Genomic DNA, 18803 nt, shown 5'->3' with positions numbered 1-18803 from the left:
GTGACGTTGAATGCGGTTAAAATCAGCCACGTAAATGACGTTGCATTAGCGGCATGTGGCAGCGTACACACCGTAATCTCGATAAGTAAGAGATTGATTAAGGTGGATGACCCCAGTAGAAACGAGGAAGATGTCGTTTTCATGACCATGTTTTTGTGTTTCCCGTCATTGCGACACAATGCTCATTGGCCGTACGTCTTAAAAACGCTTAGTTTCCATTTTATATGAACTGTCTGATGCGCCAGCTCACGACGGTTTTTCAGTATGTTACCCAACGTTAGAAGGCGCTTGTAAGTCACAGTGGAAAGTGGTTGAAGAGACCTTTTTTGTTTTTTCAACTGTAGAATGCGAGCTGAGCTGTAGCTGAGGTAACTCAGGCATGTTGTACGCTTTCCATGGTCATTCTTATCATCCTATTTTTCTGAACCTCTAGTCTCGTTTGAAAAGGTTTGTTGAAATAGTTTCCTTTGGAAATGAGACGCCAAACACTTTTGTTTTAGCCTTTTGAGAGAAGCAGTGAAATCTGTGTTGGTTTCATTCAACCTGCGGAGTCTTTATGCCTTTCCATAAAATATGAATTTGAAAACATGAACCAGATGGTGGGACTTTCAGTATAGGAATAACCGGCCATAGGCAATAGAATAGCCGAGCCTAGACAATGGGCTTGACGTAATCATTCGCTATAAAGCTACAGCTTGCCTGTGTTGAAGAGTGATGGAGCACGTCTAAAAGGTCAAAAAGCTCGAGGTTTTGATTATGTATCGTCATCTTTATTTTTTAGAACCTAAAATCAAAACGGTTTTGACAATGAGATGTTGTTGATGTTTGCCTCACCGTATGATAGCCAGATAATATCATCGATAAATCTCTTGAACAGCTCTGCTTTTTGAAAACTGTTTTGCAATGGTGAAATTACGTAATTCAATCCAATGTTGGCAAAAGATACAGAACGGTTGTTGCCTGTAATGACGACACAATGTTGCTTATAAAACCATGTCGGTGTTGTAATATAACATTGTCTAAACAAAACGTAATGCATGTCGTGAGATAGGACTTGCCTTTCGTTGTATTCCATCAAAGCTTTGCTAACTGATTTTTCGATGAGATTTATGAATATGTTGGGATATTAACTCTGTACGTCAGCTGCTGCAATAAGTAAGTCCTGTTGGTTTCTTGTGCGGTTGGATTTGTGTGATTGAGCTCTTTTACAAGTACCGAGTTCCTGAAGGTAATGTTGACTGTGTTTACAATATTCATTCATTTTGCTTCTCCAGTATTTAACGCTTATTTTTTAACGCTTTTTTACAAATGCGGAGTTCCTTATTGGTTGCAATACGTCCAGACTTATTGGCTGCAATATGTGTTCAAGAAAGACCGTGATTCTGGACGTCGTGATCTGACCAGTAGATTGCAGCAAACGAACTGGAATGACCTGTATCGACGTGTTGTCCAGCTCTCCCTGGGGCACCTTGTGTGTTTTGAACAAAGGATGTGCGTAGGCAGGTGTATCATAGGTAGGTTATATGGTGTATTGTATTGTAGGCAGAGGTTGACGCTCTTTTTTCAACGTAGGAAAGAAATTACGAGCGCACTCCTTTTCGGAGGTTATTAGTCGGTCGAAATTTTTGTTTCACAAAACAACGCTGCGAACGCACAAAATGGACACAAACGTTAGGCAAATTTTTTTAGGTTTTTCAACTTCTTTAAAACTATAAATTTATGCAATTAGTGTTGCACGTCATTGACAATAATTCCTCAAATGACGTAATTATAAGGAATGGGGATGCTGCTGCAAACGTTAGGTGTAAATTACATTATTAAACAACCTACATTTTAGGTATATTTTATGCACATCAAAACATTTATAACTAGCTTTTTTTGACTCTCTGTAATCTCTGTGTAAACACAATTGAAATGCGTGCGATATCTGCACTCGGTTCTTGGCCTACATTGCCGTTTTTCTAAACTGCAATAGCAAACAACAACGTTTGTACAGTGACCTCAAAACCGTTCTTTGATGACTATTTCTACGATCATAAATCAAGTATGGAAGGTATGGCACTGACACTGCTAAAGTGATGCCACATTGCCCGAAGCAAACGAGAAATATAACTTTCGCGTTTCGCGCAAAAGTAGATCACACACTATGTCGATAAAGTTATGGTAGGCAATAAAGTTTGAGAAAACATTTGTCAGAAAATAAGTCCAATTGTGCGAAACCGAAACCCAATATTAAGTAATTACTTGTGATATAAACCTGCTTTGCCAAAAAACAGCAACGAAAATAAAGCGCGTGGAAGAAGAAAAATTTACGGAATTACTTACCACAATGTGGCGTTTAAATTACGTAATCAGATTTTTAGTTACGTGCAACACTATATATAGTGAATAAAGAAGTGACTGCTACGAGACTATATTCACGCACATTTTTGCTCCTCGAAGTTTAAGGAAAAAAAGGAACAAAAATACACAGCAAGAACATGACATTAATTAATCGCAACTGCAACGCTAAAACAAGTTGGTCTTAAAATAAAGTAATAATTTTGTAATTAACGTTTTCATAAGTCATTCAGTCGAAAACTCTTCCAGTAAGGAGAATTTTTTTTTGATTTTTACCAATTTTTTGCGTTCCGGCCCTCTTCAAAATCTCTTAATCCCAAATCGGCCGAATTAATTTTAACAAACCATTTACGCACTTGCGATTGCTTCCGTTAGAAACTGCTATATGCGTGGCAGTGACGAAACGCGTTTCTCGCTTTATGTAAAATAGAGTTACTTATATATTTCATTATATTTTGTTAATTTTAATTGTGACGTATGTAATCGACGTAAGCATACTGTTGAAACGGACACCCGGAAAAGCTAAAAACTTGCCGAATGAATCGGTTGCGTTTCAATGCTAATTATTATTATGCATGATTTTTATTACTTCCGCTTGTTGTTCGTTACTGTTGATGAACAATTTCTGTTTTCGTTTCTAAAAGATTTCATAGTATGACTAAAAAGTTGTGCGGCCCGCTTACTCAGCTGTAACTGACAAAGTGGCTCGCGACAGCGAATAGGTTCGTCACCTCTGGTTAAGAATGTTCTAAAATAATTAAATTTGTAAAAACATAGAGTCCGTGTTTTAGTCAGTAAACCAACAACCAAGAGTGCTACATACTTACCGGTTCAGGTAGCTTAGAGATAGCGTCGGATATGGATTTTATTCCAGATGCACTGATCTTACAATAGCCAATATCAAGCTCTCTTGGGAAGTATCTTATCTTGGGAAGTAATGTGTCTTGTATGTTTATGTCAGCATGTAAATAGCTCACGCAATTAGCTTCGGCATTGTCAAAGAAGGTCACCTTGTAGCATTCTACTATGTTAGGTTTATTAATGAGAAAGCTATTATGATGGCACAGAAATGGGTTCTCAGGGCTGCCTTGTCATCTTGGTATTCTTTGCTGGCACTTTCGCAAAGCCACATATGCGCGTTCCATCTGCAAGTAAAACTGTTCTTCATTTGATCACTTAAATGACGTTGCATTAGCGGTGGCTACGTACATACCGTAATCTCGATAAGTAAAAGATTGATTAAGGTGGATGACCCCATTGGTGACGGGGTAGATGTCGTTTTCATGACCATGTTCATGTGTTTTCCGTGGTTGCCACACAATGCACATTGGCCGTATGGCTTGAAAAGGATGTGTTCCCGTTTCATATGAACTGTTTAATGCGCCAACTCACGGTAGTTGATCAGCATGTTACCCAACGTTCGAGGGCGCTTGTAAGTCACGGTGGCAAGTGGCTTAAGAGACCTTTCTTGTTTCGTCAACTGTAGAGTGCGAGCTAGCCCGTATGGCTCTGGTAAGTGGTAACGTTATGTAAGTTTGTATGCTTTCCATCGTCATTCTTGTCATCGTCCTATTCTGACCATTTACTCTCGTTTGAAAAGATTTGTTGAAATAGTTTCCTTGGGAAATGAAATGCGAAACACTTTTCTTTTAATATTTGAAGGGCAGCGGTGAAATCTGTGTTGGTTTTATTCAACCTGCAGAGCCTTTCTGCCTCTCTATAAAATACGAATTTTTAAACATGAACCGGATGGTGTGACTGTCAGTATAGGAATAAACGGCCATATGTAGTGGGCTTGATATAATCATTGGTTATAAATGTAAGGCTGGCCTGTGTTGAAGAGTGATGGAGCACGTCTAAAAACTCGAGGTCTTCATAATTATCCACTGCCACGTTTATTTTCTAGGTGGTTTTAACCAAATCCTATTTGTAAAGCATTTTCGATGTTGTTGATATTTACCTCGTCATATGATATCCAGAAAATGTCATCGATAAATCTCTCGAACAGCTCTGCTTTTTGAAAACTGTTTAGCTTATTGGAATTGTCGCTCAGCTTCCTGCTGGATGTCCTTGCCTTTTCCCCGTTCAGCTGTTTTTTGGGCTTGCCGCTTTGTCGTGTTTCGTAGATGCGTTGGGCCTCCTGCTGGGCGGTTCACCGCTCTGAAGTTTACTTTGCTGCGCAGTTGCTCGTTGCGAACGCTGCTTGCTGTGCTGTGGATGGACGTAGGCTTACAATCGGATACGTCAGGGACCGCTGCCAAGCGTTCAGTGAACTCCCGATGAGTGGTCTCACATTCTTGTCTTTCGAGATTCCGGTCAGCAATTGTAATTGTAATAATTGTGTAATTAACGATTTCATAAGTCATTCACCCCAAAACTCTTCCAATAGGCAGAAAATGTGTTTTGAAATTTCGCCTTTTTTGGGTCCCGGCCATCTTCAAAAATAATCCGAAACGTTGCAAAGTCTTAATTGCAAATCGGCTGAATTAACTTCAACAAACCATTCACGTATTTGCGATTTTAACCATTTATGTTATTATGATGTAATATAGGCCAATCCTTCACAAGTTAAATATAGCTGAACCGTTTGCAAATTTAAATCGATGACTAACTTGCTACATAACTACAGTGTTGAAATAATAAAAACATCCAGCTCGGTGGTGGAGAGATTTAAAGCATACAAGTACTAATTAGGCGAAGTTGGCGGGCAGTCGACCACGTTGTCAAACAATGTGACGTTGAGGGTGGGTAAAAACAGCCAAACAACGCGATTGATGGCTGGTGTTTGATACACGAATAGTCGTACAGCGACAGGTTTACATTTACGCGTTTATCTTTTCTAAAAACGTTGTATAAAGTGTGTCAGTGAAAATAATATGAATAAATTCTTCCGTTAGAAACTGCTACGTGCGTGGCAGTGACAAAACGCGATCCTCGCTTTATGTAAAATGTAATTACTTTTATATTCTATTACTTAATTTCAATTATGACGTATGTAATCGACGCAAGTATGCAGTTGAAACAGGCATCGGATAATAATTTACCACAATGTAATGACGAAGCACAAGACTTCACAAATTTTATATTGTTCTGAAATAATTAAATTTGCAAAAAACATAGAGTCCGTGTTTTAGTCAGCAAACCAACAACCAAGAGTGCTTCATACTTACCGGTTCAGGTAGCTTAGAGATAGCATCGGATATGGATTTTATTCCAGATGCACGGATATTGCACCAGCCAATATCAAGCTCCTCGATCTTGCTGAGACAAGTCGAAATATGAGATGCTCCATCATCACCGAGATTATTGCGACGAAGATCAAGCTTCTTCATCTGTAAAACAAGATGCGGTAGATGAAGAGCAAGGAATTGTATTTTCAATCACATGAGTTGTTCAACATCAAAGCAACAATGCCTGGTATTCGTGATTTGCTGTTGAATATAAAATTGTTGTTATGACGTCATAAATTACAAAATGTCTGGAAAAAAAAAATCCTGCAAAACAAATGAAGATAAGATCGATTCTCCATCTACAGTACATTGCCGTTCATGCAGTTCATGCCTAACTAACGTAGTCCCATGTTTTCAAAGAACAAAGGACGAGCTTATATCAAGCAACAATTGCCGCGGGACTTTTGTTTATCTCGACAATATTACCATCGGCGGTGATACACAGCAAGACCATGACATTAATTAATTGCAATTTAGCTGTGTCAACTTAAAGCGCAACTGCAACACTAAAATAAGTTGGTCTTAAAATAAAGTAATAATTTTGTAATTAATGTTTTCACAAGTCATTCAGCCCAAAAATCTTCCAGTAAGGAGAAACAAATTTTCGAAGTTCGCATTTTTTGCGTCCCGGCCATCTTCAAAAATAATCCGAAACATAGCAAAGTCTTAATCGCAAATCGGCTGAATTATCTTTAACAAACCATTTACGTACTTGCGATTTTAACGATTTATATTATTATGACGTAATATAGGCCAATCCTTCACAAGTTAAATATAGCTGAGCCATTACGTTCGTTTGCAAATTTAAATCGAAGGCTAATTTGCTACATAACTACAGTGTTGAAATAATAAAAACATCCAGCTCGGTGGTGGAGAGATTTAAAGCATACAAGTAGCAATTAGGCGAAGTCGGTCTCACAGTCGACCACGCTGTCGAACATTGTGACGTTGAATGCGGTTAAAATCAGCCACGTAAATGACGTTGCATTAGCGGCATGTGGCAGCGTACACACCGTAATCTCGATAAGTAAGAGATTGATTAAGGTGGATGACCCCAGTAGAAACGAGGAAGATGTCGTTTTCATGACCATGTTTTTGTGTTTCCCGTCATTGCGACACAATGCTCATTGGCCGTACGTCTTAAAAACGCTTAGTTTCCATTTTATATGAACTGTCTGATGCGCCAGCTCACGACGGTTTTTCAGTATGTTACCCAACGTTAGAAGGCGCTTGTAAGTCACAGTGGAAAGTGGTTGAAGAGACCTTTTTTGTTTTTTCAACTGTAGAATGCGAGCTGAGCTGTAGCTGAGGTAACTCAGGCATGTTGTACGCTTTCCATGGTCATTCTTATCATCCTATTTTTCTGAACCTCTAGTCTCGTTTGAAAAGGTTTGTTGAAATAGTTTCCTTTGGAAATGAGACGCCAAACACTTTTGTTTTAGCCTTTTGAGAGAAGCAGTGAAATCTGTGTTGGTTTCATTCAACCTGCGGAGTCTTTATGCCTTTCCATAAAATATGAATTTGAAAACATGAACCAGATGGTGGGACTTTCAGTATAGGAATAACCGGCCATAGGCAATAGAATAGCCGAGCCTAGACAATGGGCTTGACGTAATCATTCGCTATAAAGCTACAGCTTGCCTGTGTTGAAGAGTGATGGAGCACGTCTAAAAGGTCAAAAAGCTCGAGGTTTTGATTATGTATCGTCATCTTTATTTTTTAGAACCTAAAATCAAAACGGTTTTGACAATGAGATGTTGTTGATGTTTGCTTCACCGTATGATAGCCAGATAATATCATCGATAAATCTCTTGAACAGCTCTGCTTTTTGAAAACTGTTTTGCAATGGTGAAATTACGTAATTCAATCCAATGTTGGCAAAAGATACAGAACGGTTGTTGCCTGTAATGACGACACAATGTTGCTTATAAAACCATGTCGGTGTTGTAATATAACATTGTCTAAACAAAACGTAATGCATGTCGTGAGATAGGACTTGCCTTTCGTTGTATTCCATCAAAGCTTTGCTAACTGATTTTTCGATGAGATTTATGAATATGTTGGGATATTAACTCTGTACGTCAGCTGCTGCAATAAGTAAGTTCTGTTGGTTTCTTGTGCGGTTGGATTTGTGTGATTGAACTTTTTTACCAGTGTCGAGTTCCTGAAGATAATGTTGACTGTGTTTACAATATTCGTTCATTTTGCTTTTCCAGTATTTAACACTTATTGGCTTTAATATGCGTTGAAGAAAGGCCGTGATTCTGGACGTCGTGATCTGACCAGCAGACTGCACGGTTAAAACGGTGTTACGGAAAGGTTCCGCTTGTGGGTGGGTTTGCGCACTCCTTGTGGATACGCACCTGTTATGAAGTGCCTTGAATTGCCCTTTTGCTCTACGCGGGTTTCCGTCTTCACTGAGCTCACCTTAGGACACCTGCGTTACACTTTGACAGATATATATTTCCTTTTGCATCACGAGGTAATTGGTGTTAAGCTCTGGCTGAACCCAGTCGAAATGGTGAGAAGAGTGAAGCAAAGCAAAAGTGCGAGGTTTATAAGGAAGGAACGCAGAAAATGTAAATTGAGTAAGCGAGGGGCGAGGAAGCAGAAATTAGGTAATTTTACGTTTTATGATTCTCGAAAATATGGTAAAACAAATTTCACAGTCAGGTCAACGAACTGCATTGTCTGAAATTTCAGCCCAATACATTGAAATGACAAACACAACTTAACACTAGAGCTACAAGTAATTAAATATTTGAACCTCGTGGCAAGCTACTGTATATAAAATCTGAGTGATAAAGAACCAGTCTTGGAAGGGCACTTTAACATGATCAAGGCCCAGTTTGAAAAACTAACAACAATTTTTAAAGCTACTAAAAGGCAACAGACAGTGCATGACAAAAAGATATAATATAAATGATTTTTTAACGACGCAAACAAATTGCAAGCAAATGTTAGCTTACGAAACTTTCGGCCTTAACAAAATCTATGGTAATACTTATGCAAAATGACAAACCGATTCAGGTAGCTTATTGATAGCTGTAGCTAATGCTTTCACTCCAACCGGTGTCAGTACAAGGTTGCTGAAGTTGCCATTGCCAAGCTGGTCTAAGCCACAACGTAACACCTTTGATCGATTCATCTCATCATAATTGAAGTTCAATACTTTTGGCTGTGGATTGGAAACAAATCAGGATTTAATACAACGCCAATGCCAATCAGGAATGGATATAACGCTAAAAATTATAAATAAATAAATCGTTTATCGTTTTAATTTACTGCAGTATTTCACAATGCTTAGTGCAAATAAAATTATATGTAACATCCTGGTGGTAAGGATATTGCCTACAGTCATTCTTCTCACCAAAAAATAAACCAAGCTTACTAGATTTGAACAATTTTTTATATGCTCTATTATGACACGAACTCCTTCCTCAGTGATGTTGCAATCAGTCATGTAAAGTTTATCAATCTTATCAAGGCAAGACATAATAAATCGAACTCCAGCATCACCAAAATTATTCCCACTCAGATTGAGGTAATGTATCTACCACAAAAATCAAAGCATGAAAAGCATAGCAACAGATGCTTACGTAAAGTGCTTTGTGATAAACACTTTACTAGGACTTGTCTTCGTCACTTGTTTCACAATAGTTTGGACTCTTGAAGATCGAACAGTTATATAATCAGAATCTATGATCATTAGCTTAATATACAGCTCATAATCGTTGTCTGTATCACAGTGATAAAAAAAATTACAACAAATAAGCTATAACCTTAAACCAACAACCAAGAGTGCTACATACTTACCGGTTCAGGTAGCTTAGAGATAACATCGGATATGGATTTTATTCCAGATGCACTGATATTGCACTCGCCAATATCAAGCTCCTCGATCTTGCTGAGACAAGTCGAAATATGAGATGCTCCATCATCACCAAAAACATTGCCACAAAGATTAAGTTTTTTCATCTGTAAAACAAAATGCTGGAGGTAAAATGCAAGGATCTGTATTACCCTCTGATGCGACTACATGAGTTGTCTGATGTAAAATTAACTTCAACAAACCATTCACGTATTTGCGATTTTAACTATTTATGTTATTATGATGTAATATAGGCCAATCCTTCACAAGTTAAATATAGCTGATCCGTTTGCAAATTTAAATCGATGACTAACTTGCTACATAACTACAGTGTTGAAATAATAAAAACATCCAGCTCGGTGGTGGAGAGATTTAAAGCATACAAGTACTAATTAGGCGAAGTTGGCGGGCAGTCGACCACGTTGTCAAACAATGTGACGTTGAGGGTGGTTAAAAATAGCCAAACAACGCGATTGATGGCTGGTGTTTGATACACGAATAGTCGTACAGCGACAGGTTTACATTTAGGCGTTTCACCTTTTCTAAAAACGTTGTATAAAGTGTGTCAGTGAAAATAATATGAATAAATTCTTCCGTTAGAAACTGCTATGTGCGTGGCAGTGACAAAACGCGATTCTCGCTTTATGTAAAATGTAATTACTTTTATATTCTATTACTTAATTTCAATTATGACGTATGTAATCGACGCAAGTATGCAGTTGAAACAGGCATCGGATAATAATTTACCACAATGTAATGACGAAGCACAAGACTTCACAAATTTTATATTGTTCTGAAATAATTAAATTTGCAAAAAACATAGAGTCCGTGTTTTAGTCAGTAAACCAACAACCAATTTTTAGATCGATTTGCCAGAACTCGGAACTATTCCACCGAAAACAAGCATTAATTATTAGTACCTTATCTAAAAACATACATCTCTTTTTTCCATTACGATTATAGTATCATTGATCATTCAACATGGGCCACAATAAGCTACCAAACCGATTCGACAGTTTTTGACCCCAATGCCCTTGTATGCAATGTAAAAGTAATCCAACAGCAAACAAGAGATAAAATAAAAAGTTTCAGTTACTGTGTGTTGCAAAATAGATATAATGAAATAGATATGGCGAAGTCCCAGTTTCACCTGAAACAAAAGTGCAAGCATGCAAAAACTTGTTTTGCTAAAGTAATCAAAATTTAAGCTTTGAGTCACTTTCACATTCTGTTTATTATTAGCAGTTATATGCTATAAAATGTAATGAGCATATATCCAGAGGAGGAATGAATTGGATAAAAGATTATTTCTTGTTCAAACATCTCAAGGCTGCCTTAAATTGCCAGCAGGTCATGCAATGAAGACATAAATTGGTGCATATACATCTGCTTTTTGGTTGTTACTTAAGTTTGGCTAACAGTTACCAATGTTACAGTACAACAGTTTGGCTACAGTAAGTCAGTAACACAATACAAAAATACCTTTGGGGCTATCTTCTTAATAGAAACCGATAATGCTTCCAACCCTGCTGCTGTTAGTCCTGCACCATGATACTTCTGAGTTGGATCAATGCTACGTCCTAGTTTTAATGGTTGAAACCACCTATTCTGAATGCTATCCATCTCACCGTAGCTGATGTCAAAAACTTCTGGCTAAAATAATGAACCCATTGTAAGTCACTGACTTTATAAAGAAAATGCACGAGCTATTACAATAATTTACAAAACTTTTTACCAAATTTTGCAAGTCTTTCATAACTTTAGCTAACTCTCTAACTGCTGCTTCAGTGATGTTACACTTAATCATATAAATTTCTTCCAAATTATCAAGATAATCGAAGATTGCTTTAAATCCATCATCACCAATATCACAGCCAGTGATTTTAAGAGTTTTCACCTGAAATCAAATGATTTTAATGTAAATCACAGAGTGGGGCAGCCACTCTTGTAAATAGAGCCCCGTTCATGCTCTCGCTTATCAATGATAAAAAAAGAGTCGCTCGTGCTTACGTTCTTCTTTAAAGAAACAAACATGCTCGTGTTGTCACTCACGCTCTTACTCATTTTGAAAATCAAAAAATATTTTCACTCCGGCACATTTCGAGACACCAATCGGATTCGTATGTTGCAAACGTCCAATTTGCACTAAAAAACTTGTGTCTAATTTCAGATGTAATTTCTCATCATTATTTGTTGTAAATGTCATAGGCAATATATCATGGAATCTCGTGCTAAAGAGTTTAGTTTTGGTCACACCTGCCAAAAATAGTTAATAGACAACTAGAGTATTAAGAACTTTCTAGAATTGTAGACACCAATATTGAATAAATAAGTATCTCTCACTTTCAAAGATTACACGATAAATATCGTTTTCGCATCTTTTGCAAAAGTAGATCACACACTACGTTGATAAAGTAACGATAAGTAATTAAGTTTGGAAAAATGCTTGTCAGAAAATAAGTCCGATTAATTACGACTATAATAAATATCCTTTTTACATTTCAACTTGCCTGTAACATAAAACAAGACAAAAAGACGATTTTTTCTGGCAACTGCCATCGAAAAGAAACACAAATTTTGCGAATTTGAAACTCAATATTAAGCAATTCCTTGTGATATTAATGTGCTTTGCTAATAAACAGCAATGATATCACAATATCACCATAAAACAAGGCGTGGTAGCAAAATTACGCGATTACTTATGGTCCCATAAATTATGTAATCAAATTTTGAGTAACGTGCGACTTACAAAGCATATATCGATTAAAAATACTATGTTTGCCACCAGGTATTATTTCAATAACAAAAGGTGCTCAGCTGGTGAATTAATTCTTGGATGAACCAACATTTCGCAAACACATGCGGGTGAGCTTCATTAAAGAAGATTACAATAATAAAATAAGAATAATTTTTTGAAAACTACAAACATAGAAAATTACCTAGATACGAGCAAGAACTAAGAAACGATTATGATGTATGGTAAAATTATGATGTAAAAAATGCAAAATTACATAATAAAGCAAAGATAAATAGTAGTAGTTAAAGGTAAACAAATATATATAACAGGTTTAAGCAAAGTAATAATAATAATAAGACGTAATAAATGACAAAAAGGACACACTATTGTCACTTAAAAACTCGCAATACTTTAGTCAAACCTGTTATATATGTTTGTTTGCCTCTAATTATTCTATTATTGTAAACCTGCTGTTATATAATATTATATCATAATCCTCCTATTATTACAATGTGCCCTAATGAAGCTCAACCGCATGGGTTTGCAAAATGTTGGTTTATAAAAGAATTAATTCACCAGCTGAGCACCTTTTGTTATTGATATATCGATTAAGTTATAAAAATAACTGCAACGTGAAACAAATTACGACATCAGGATGACAACGTGGCAAATTGTTGTCGGCTTAAAAAACGAAGCGCTTATATCGAACTTCCAAAACAAGGTTCTGACGTGCTGCTGTGCTTTGTGTTGTGTATTATGCTGTGAGCAAAATTGTGCGTTGATAGTGTTGCTTGTGCAAAAGAAGAGTGACGAGCGAAGAACGCCTAAAAAAGAACTCGCCCGTAGCTCCATTCCAAAAAAGCGACATTCTGAGATCACTCTCAAAAATTGAGTGCACTGTTGCCAACCTTTGCTAAATCATATGACAGTAAATATCTATGGATGAACTGTATAGATACCATTTTCAGTATTATTATTTTTGAATTATCTATGATGTCATAAACGAGTGTCAAAAACAAAACATGAGATTAACAGATGCAAAAACAAGTAAATCTTAAATAAATTTATAAACACCACAAATTACCGTATTGAATTAATCTTAAGTGAAAAAAAAGTGAAATTGAATGCAATATAAAAACAAAATAAAAAAATCCTTAAAAAACATTCCTTTGGGATGGATTCAAATTTGCTACATGGAGTATGGTAGTTAGTTTAAGTTTACAAAGTAGCATGTTATACCAACAACATTGCACTTAAATTTAGTGTCAAAAATAAATATTAATAAAACATCTGAGAACATAAGTACTTGCACACATTGACTTACGTAAGAATTTGATCGGCGTAAGGTTTGAGGTATCTTCTGTAGAAAACGCTTACCGGCGTTTCCTATAAACTTTAATTTCACATCAACAGTATGACGTTTAACACAAGCGCATAACACATAATTCAAACTAGCAATGTCACCAGCAATACAATTTCCAGAGAAAACAATATTAAGTGGTAAAGCCGCAGCAATTAATTTTTGAAGTGTTTCGTTTTGAGCCTCATGTGCCCAGACACAAAATTGAAGAACGCTTTTAAAAGTTACTCTTTTAGAAAATTCATTGGTATTCTTTTTATACACTTTAGCTATTGCATTCTTTGCAAACTGTTGCAGAGAAGAAGTATTCTTGGACGACACAGAACCAATTACACTTCCATCAAATAAAATAGTTTGTACTAAGCGAGAAATCTTTGGGTTACTGAGCCCAAAAGCAAACTTTAAAACAACTTCCCATCTACCATCTGAAAATTCAGGTTCATGTTGCTTAAAGTTGTCATCAACGAATAAAAGTGCAATTGCAGAAAAAAACTCTTGCCAAATCAAATGCGAAAAGTAATAAAGTTCTTTTCCTTTCAGCACTGTTATCCTCAGATTGTCGTCTACATGTGAATGCACGAACGCTTGAATTGTTTGACTTCCAATTTCAAACAAAGTAAAATCCTTTGCATAGAAAATAATCCGCTGGTTTTTAAAACAATTAAGAGCAAACCGGCAAATTTTCTGAACTTCTCTTCCTATGCAATCTCTATCTAATCTCATGTTTTCAGATTCGAGAAACCACTCAAAAGTTTTAAGTATCACATCAGTGACAGTGTTCACATTTAAATAACTACCTTCTTTAGCTAAACCGATTTTGATACAATGCAGAGTTAAGATACAATTTATGGGAACGTAGCAATAGGCTTGAATATCGGGATGGTTCTCTAAATATTGTCCAACTCTGTCCGAATAATCCTTACAAATCTGCTGACATAATTTGTTCTGTGATTCACTGCCTAGACCAACTATCCGGTATACAAAATGAGGTTGACAATCTCTATGCATTTCATATATCCGATGAGGCCTTGATGTTATAAACTTTACAGCATGACCAAGTAAATGACCAGATATGATATTTTTGATAAAATCTTCAGCGGTCGCTTCTTGAAACAGCGTAACTAGTGGTGCTGACTTTAGATCACGGAATATTGCTTCGTCAAAACCATCCATAATGAGGATAACAGATGGCTTGCTGGATTCATCACCATTCAAATATTGTAACAAAAGCTTGTCATTATTTCCAGAATGGTTTTTCCAGTTGTTTACTGAGCTACTGAGTAATAAAAAATGTAAAAGGGTTTTGTAAGAAGTTTTAAAGTTCATCTTCCTAAACTGTATAAAAAATACATAATCAAATTTTTTATTTATTTTTTTGTTTTGCTTTGATGTTGTGTTTCTTGAACCAGCATCCAGAAGACTTTTTGTTAAATGCATAGACAGAGTAGTCTTTCCTATTCCAGCTTGTCCTACAATTCCAATGGAGTTGTGACAATATGGATTGCGACAATAACATTTCCTTTTTTTAGAACGTTCAAAAAGTTTGCTTAAGTCCATATTGCCCTTGGAAGGCTTAAATGCCTTCATTATATTTTCTCTGGTAAGATTAGACATTACGCTTTCATCAAGGTTATTAGGTTTACTCTCAGATGTGATATCTAAAACTACAAAACTTAGATCTTGCTCCAGTAAAGGTGAAGGGATGTAGGCAGTGTTTTTCCGAGCAGCTTGTTCTATTGCATCTCTTAAACAAGCTCCTGCAACAAACAAGTTGTACAAAATCTATATAAATACATAAAAGTAATCGACGTAGTGCTGAAAACTACTTAATGACGTAAAATAATCTTGCAAGTTAAACGTGTAGTATAATAAGGCAACATGGTTTAGACCAGGTGTGCCCAATCAGTCGGTTATGGTCTACCAGTAGACCGCAAAAAGCCATTAGAAAAAAAAGTTATTTATGTGTAACTGTTTGTTTTGTGAGTTTGGGCAAATTAATGTTAAAGTTTTAGTTTTATTCAATTTTTACTTAGCTTATGAATTATATTATATTATTATACATTATATTAACAACTAGCTTTTATGAATTACTGTTACGATAAAAACCAAGCGTTTGGGACAATAAAATCAATTACTTTTTATACTCTTTCCTAGGCTTGAGTAATAATCGTAAAGTGGTATTTGTCGGTAGTATGCCATTGGGATGTGTCAATGCCCTGCTTCTTAACAATAAGCGATGCTCGAACTTGTGACTGAACATGCAGTCTGTGGCCAATACAACTATTTATTATTTTCCGTGTAAAAACGAAATGTATATCAGAATAAAAATTGAATATAATCAATTGACTGTGCCTTTGGTACCTATAAACAATTCAATCGTTTGCCAAAGATAAATCTTAATTTTTTTTTCAAATAAATCAATCATCAAATCAATTACTGAAATATGTAGTAACAGTTGACAGGAGGTTTTCTGCATCCAAGTATTTGTGAGGAGTGGGTTTGTTATGTGATCTCTACCCCTACAAAATCTTACAAAAAGATTATGTAGGCCTAACCAAAGCGGAAATTTAAATTTCAGGAAGGAATTCTACGCAGGGGAGAAAATGGGAAAGATATCAGTTTTACTGCTTCTGTACCAATATCGTTTTATTAATTAATGCTACTAACCTGATAAAACACTAAGTCAGTGATCATTTTCAAGTAGGCTAAAAATGTTTTTGTTTTTTTAAGAAATTTAATATGTAAACTTTTCTTTAGGATTTTGAGCGCCTTTTCATTCATTCAAGTCTTGGGTCCGATTTAAGTTTGCTATGTGAATTTCGTTGTGATATTACAATGTATATTCTGTTACGTGCCATTACAAATTTACTATGACAATTAAGATTAAGAAACTGTAGGATATAGGAAGAAACACCGCAAACAATGTGTGTGGATTTGCAATAAGACACTAAACTGGTAGACCACGAGTTTGCCTACTTGAAAGATAGATCTTAAAAACAAAAAAGGTTGGGCATTCCTGGTTTAGACAATCGCCAATGCCATCTTTGGCTTTTTATAACTCAGCCACTTAAGACGTTCGTTAAGAAAATGTTATTACATAAATCTTGTTGCCAGTGAATTCAAAGTGAGACTTCAAATTAATCTAATTGATCATAGAAGTTTTAATGCTAAGCTAAAGCATTTGATTTAAAACAAACACATTGTATTTGGATCCAGAAGATATGAAGCAATAAGACAATGCACGCAAAATAGCCCTTGTTCTGTATGTTTATTGTTAATTTATTATAACTAGGCCGATAGTAATTTTACTTATCGCTCACAATGCGATAATTTCAGAGTGTTTTGACGAATAGGCCATTATTACCGTCGTCACTTTCACACATGGTGTTTCAGTCAAGGAAACAAATGACCCAAACTCTTTTACAGATTACCATGAAAATATATTTTCCCCTTTTAAGTTGACGTTGTATTTGTCCTACTTCTGTTCATTGTCCTTTTTTTGTGTCTGTAATCTGTACATTATTATTTTGTACTCAGCAAGCTCCCAATTAAAACACCAGAAGTATTTTTTGGAATCTCCAGCTTCTTCATTTGGTTTGACTTGAGTGTCTGCTATTTGCTCTGCACTTGGTAAAATCCGTCAGAACTTCGGAAGCTTAAACGGCCAAATGTGCTTGGGTGAAATCCTGAGCTTAATCTCACACGTAAGCCTTGCAAGAACTTAAAGCTTTAATCTTACAATTGAGTTGTGAGTTAGAACACAAAGAAAAGTGTTCTTTCAACTTACTTTGTATTTTGAGGGATCACGACATATGGCCGTGAACAAACTCACCGGCGACAACTGGTAGTGGACAACTGACCGGCAACAAATTGGCCGGCGATCAAATTAACCGTGACGTAAACTGGCCGGCGATAAAATTAACCGGCGACAAATTGGCCGTCAAAAGGTCAAAATTCTAATTCACTATCTAACTTTTTTTGCAGTATGACACAGGAGCTGAAGAAAATAGGATATTAATTTTTGGCACCGAAGAGAGCAAAAGAGTACTAGAATTATCAGAAAACTGGCAAGCTGATGGGACATTCAAGGTTACCCCGCCAATATTTTCACAGGTTTACTCTATCCATGCTTCACGACATGGCAACCTTGTCCCAGCGTTGTACTGTTTACAACCGAACAAAGCACAAGAAATATATGAGCGGTTATTTCGCGCAGCGTGGCAACTGATACCAAATGCACATCCAACAAGTTTTTTGGTTGATTTTGAAATGTCTGCAATAAATGCAATTCGGATGGTGTTTGACTATGATGACCTCACAGTAAGTGGTTGCTTTTTTCATTTAAATAAAAATGTCAGGAAGCACATGCAACAAATCGGACTTCAAAGAAGGTATCAAAATGATCCAGGATTTGCACTACTGCTGCGTCACATACCGGCTTTGGCATTTGTTCCAATACAGCATCTGATTGAGGCTTTTGAAACATTAGAGGATGTTGTGCCTGATGAAATGCTTCCGCTTCTCGACTACTTCGAGCGTACTTACATCGGGCGTCGCTTTCGAACTCAGCTTTGAAGAGACCCGCCATATTCACATGACTTCTGAAACGTCCATGTTCGGGTGTTAAATGGCGAAGCCAGAACCAACAACAAAGTTGAAGGTCACCACAATCTAATAAACAGGATGTTATCAATGCAACACCCAACCATTTGGAAATTTATAGAAGCTTTGAGGAAATTGCAGAACATAAACAAAAACAATATTGAGGCTCTCTGTGCCCAAGGGCCTCCTGTCAAAAGGAGAAAATACAAGGATCTGGATGCGCGACTTCAAACCATCGTTGAAGATTTTGCAAACCGTGACATATTAGATTTTCTCAGAGGCATCGCCCACAACCTACAATTTGCGCAATAAACTTCCTTATTTGTCAAATAACAGTTTGTGTAAATTTTAGTGCCTTTACTATGTAGTGTCATATGTGTTTTGCAGTGAACGTCTTTTTTTTAATTTTGTTACTCGTATTTCTCGTATTTCCGGAAATATTTCTGTTAATTTCAATAAATGTTTCAATGTGTATTGAAATAAAAATATTTTTGTTAAAAACAAAGGAAATAGTTACAAACAAATATTTACATATCATATACTACCATCAAGTTAAACACAATAATTCAGCACTTGCACGGTCAATTTACCTCCCGGTCAATTTTCATTCCGGTAAGTCTGTTCCCGGTTAGTTTGTTCGTGGTCAATTTACATCACGGTCAG

At 36.3% G+C, this 18803-nt stretch overlaps 1 protein-coding gene across 1 annotated transcript in view; it reads right to left on the bottom strand.

Moving 5' to 3' along the window:
* The window catches only part of LOC143459118 (uncharacterized), a 239056-nt gene that overhangs the window by 190898 nt on the left and 29355 nt on the right, over positions 1-18803 (bottom strand). The window contains exons 12-18 of the mRNA XM_076956097.1: positions 13503-15295; positions 11177-11338; positions 10924-11094; positions 9387-9548; positions 8941-9123; positions 8593-8748; positions 5511-5672 (exon numbers count right to left, since the gene is read on the bottom strand). Of these exons, the coding sequence (XP_076812212.1) occupies positions 5511-5672; positions 8593-8748; positions 8941-9123; positions 9387-9548; positions 10924-11094; positions 11177-11338; positions 13503-15295 (2789 nt within the window). The remainder of the gene's footprint in view (positions 1-5510; positions 5673-8592; positions 8749-8940; positions 9124-9386; positions 9549-10923; positions 11095-11176; positions 11339-13502; positions 15296-18803) is intronic.

This window comes from Clavelina lepadiformis, chromosome 5 (assembly GCF_947623445.1).
Source record: "Clavelina lepadiformis chromosome 5, kaClaLepa1.1, whole genome shotgun sequence".
Lineage (NCBI taxonomy): Eukaryota > Metazoa > Chordata > Ascidiacea > Aplousobranchia > Clavelinidae > Clavelina > Clavelina lepadiformis.
Note: the sequence above shows the minus strand (reverse complement) of the source record. Positions and strands in the feature narration are given on the sequence as shown.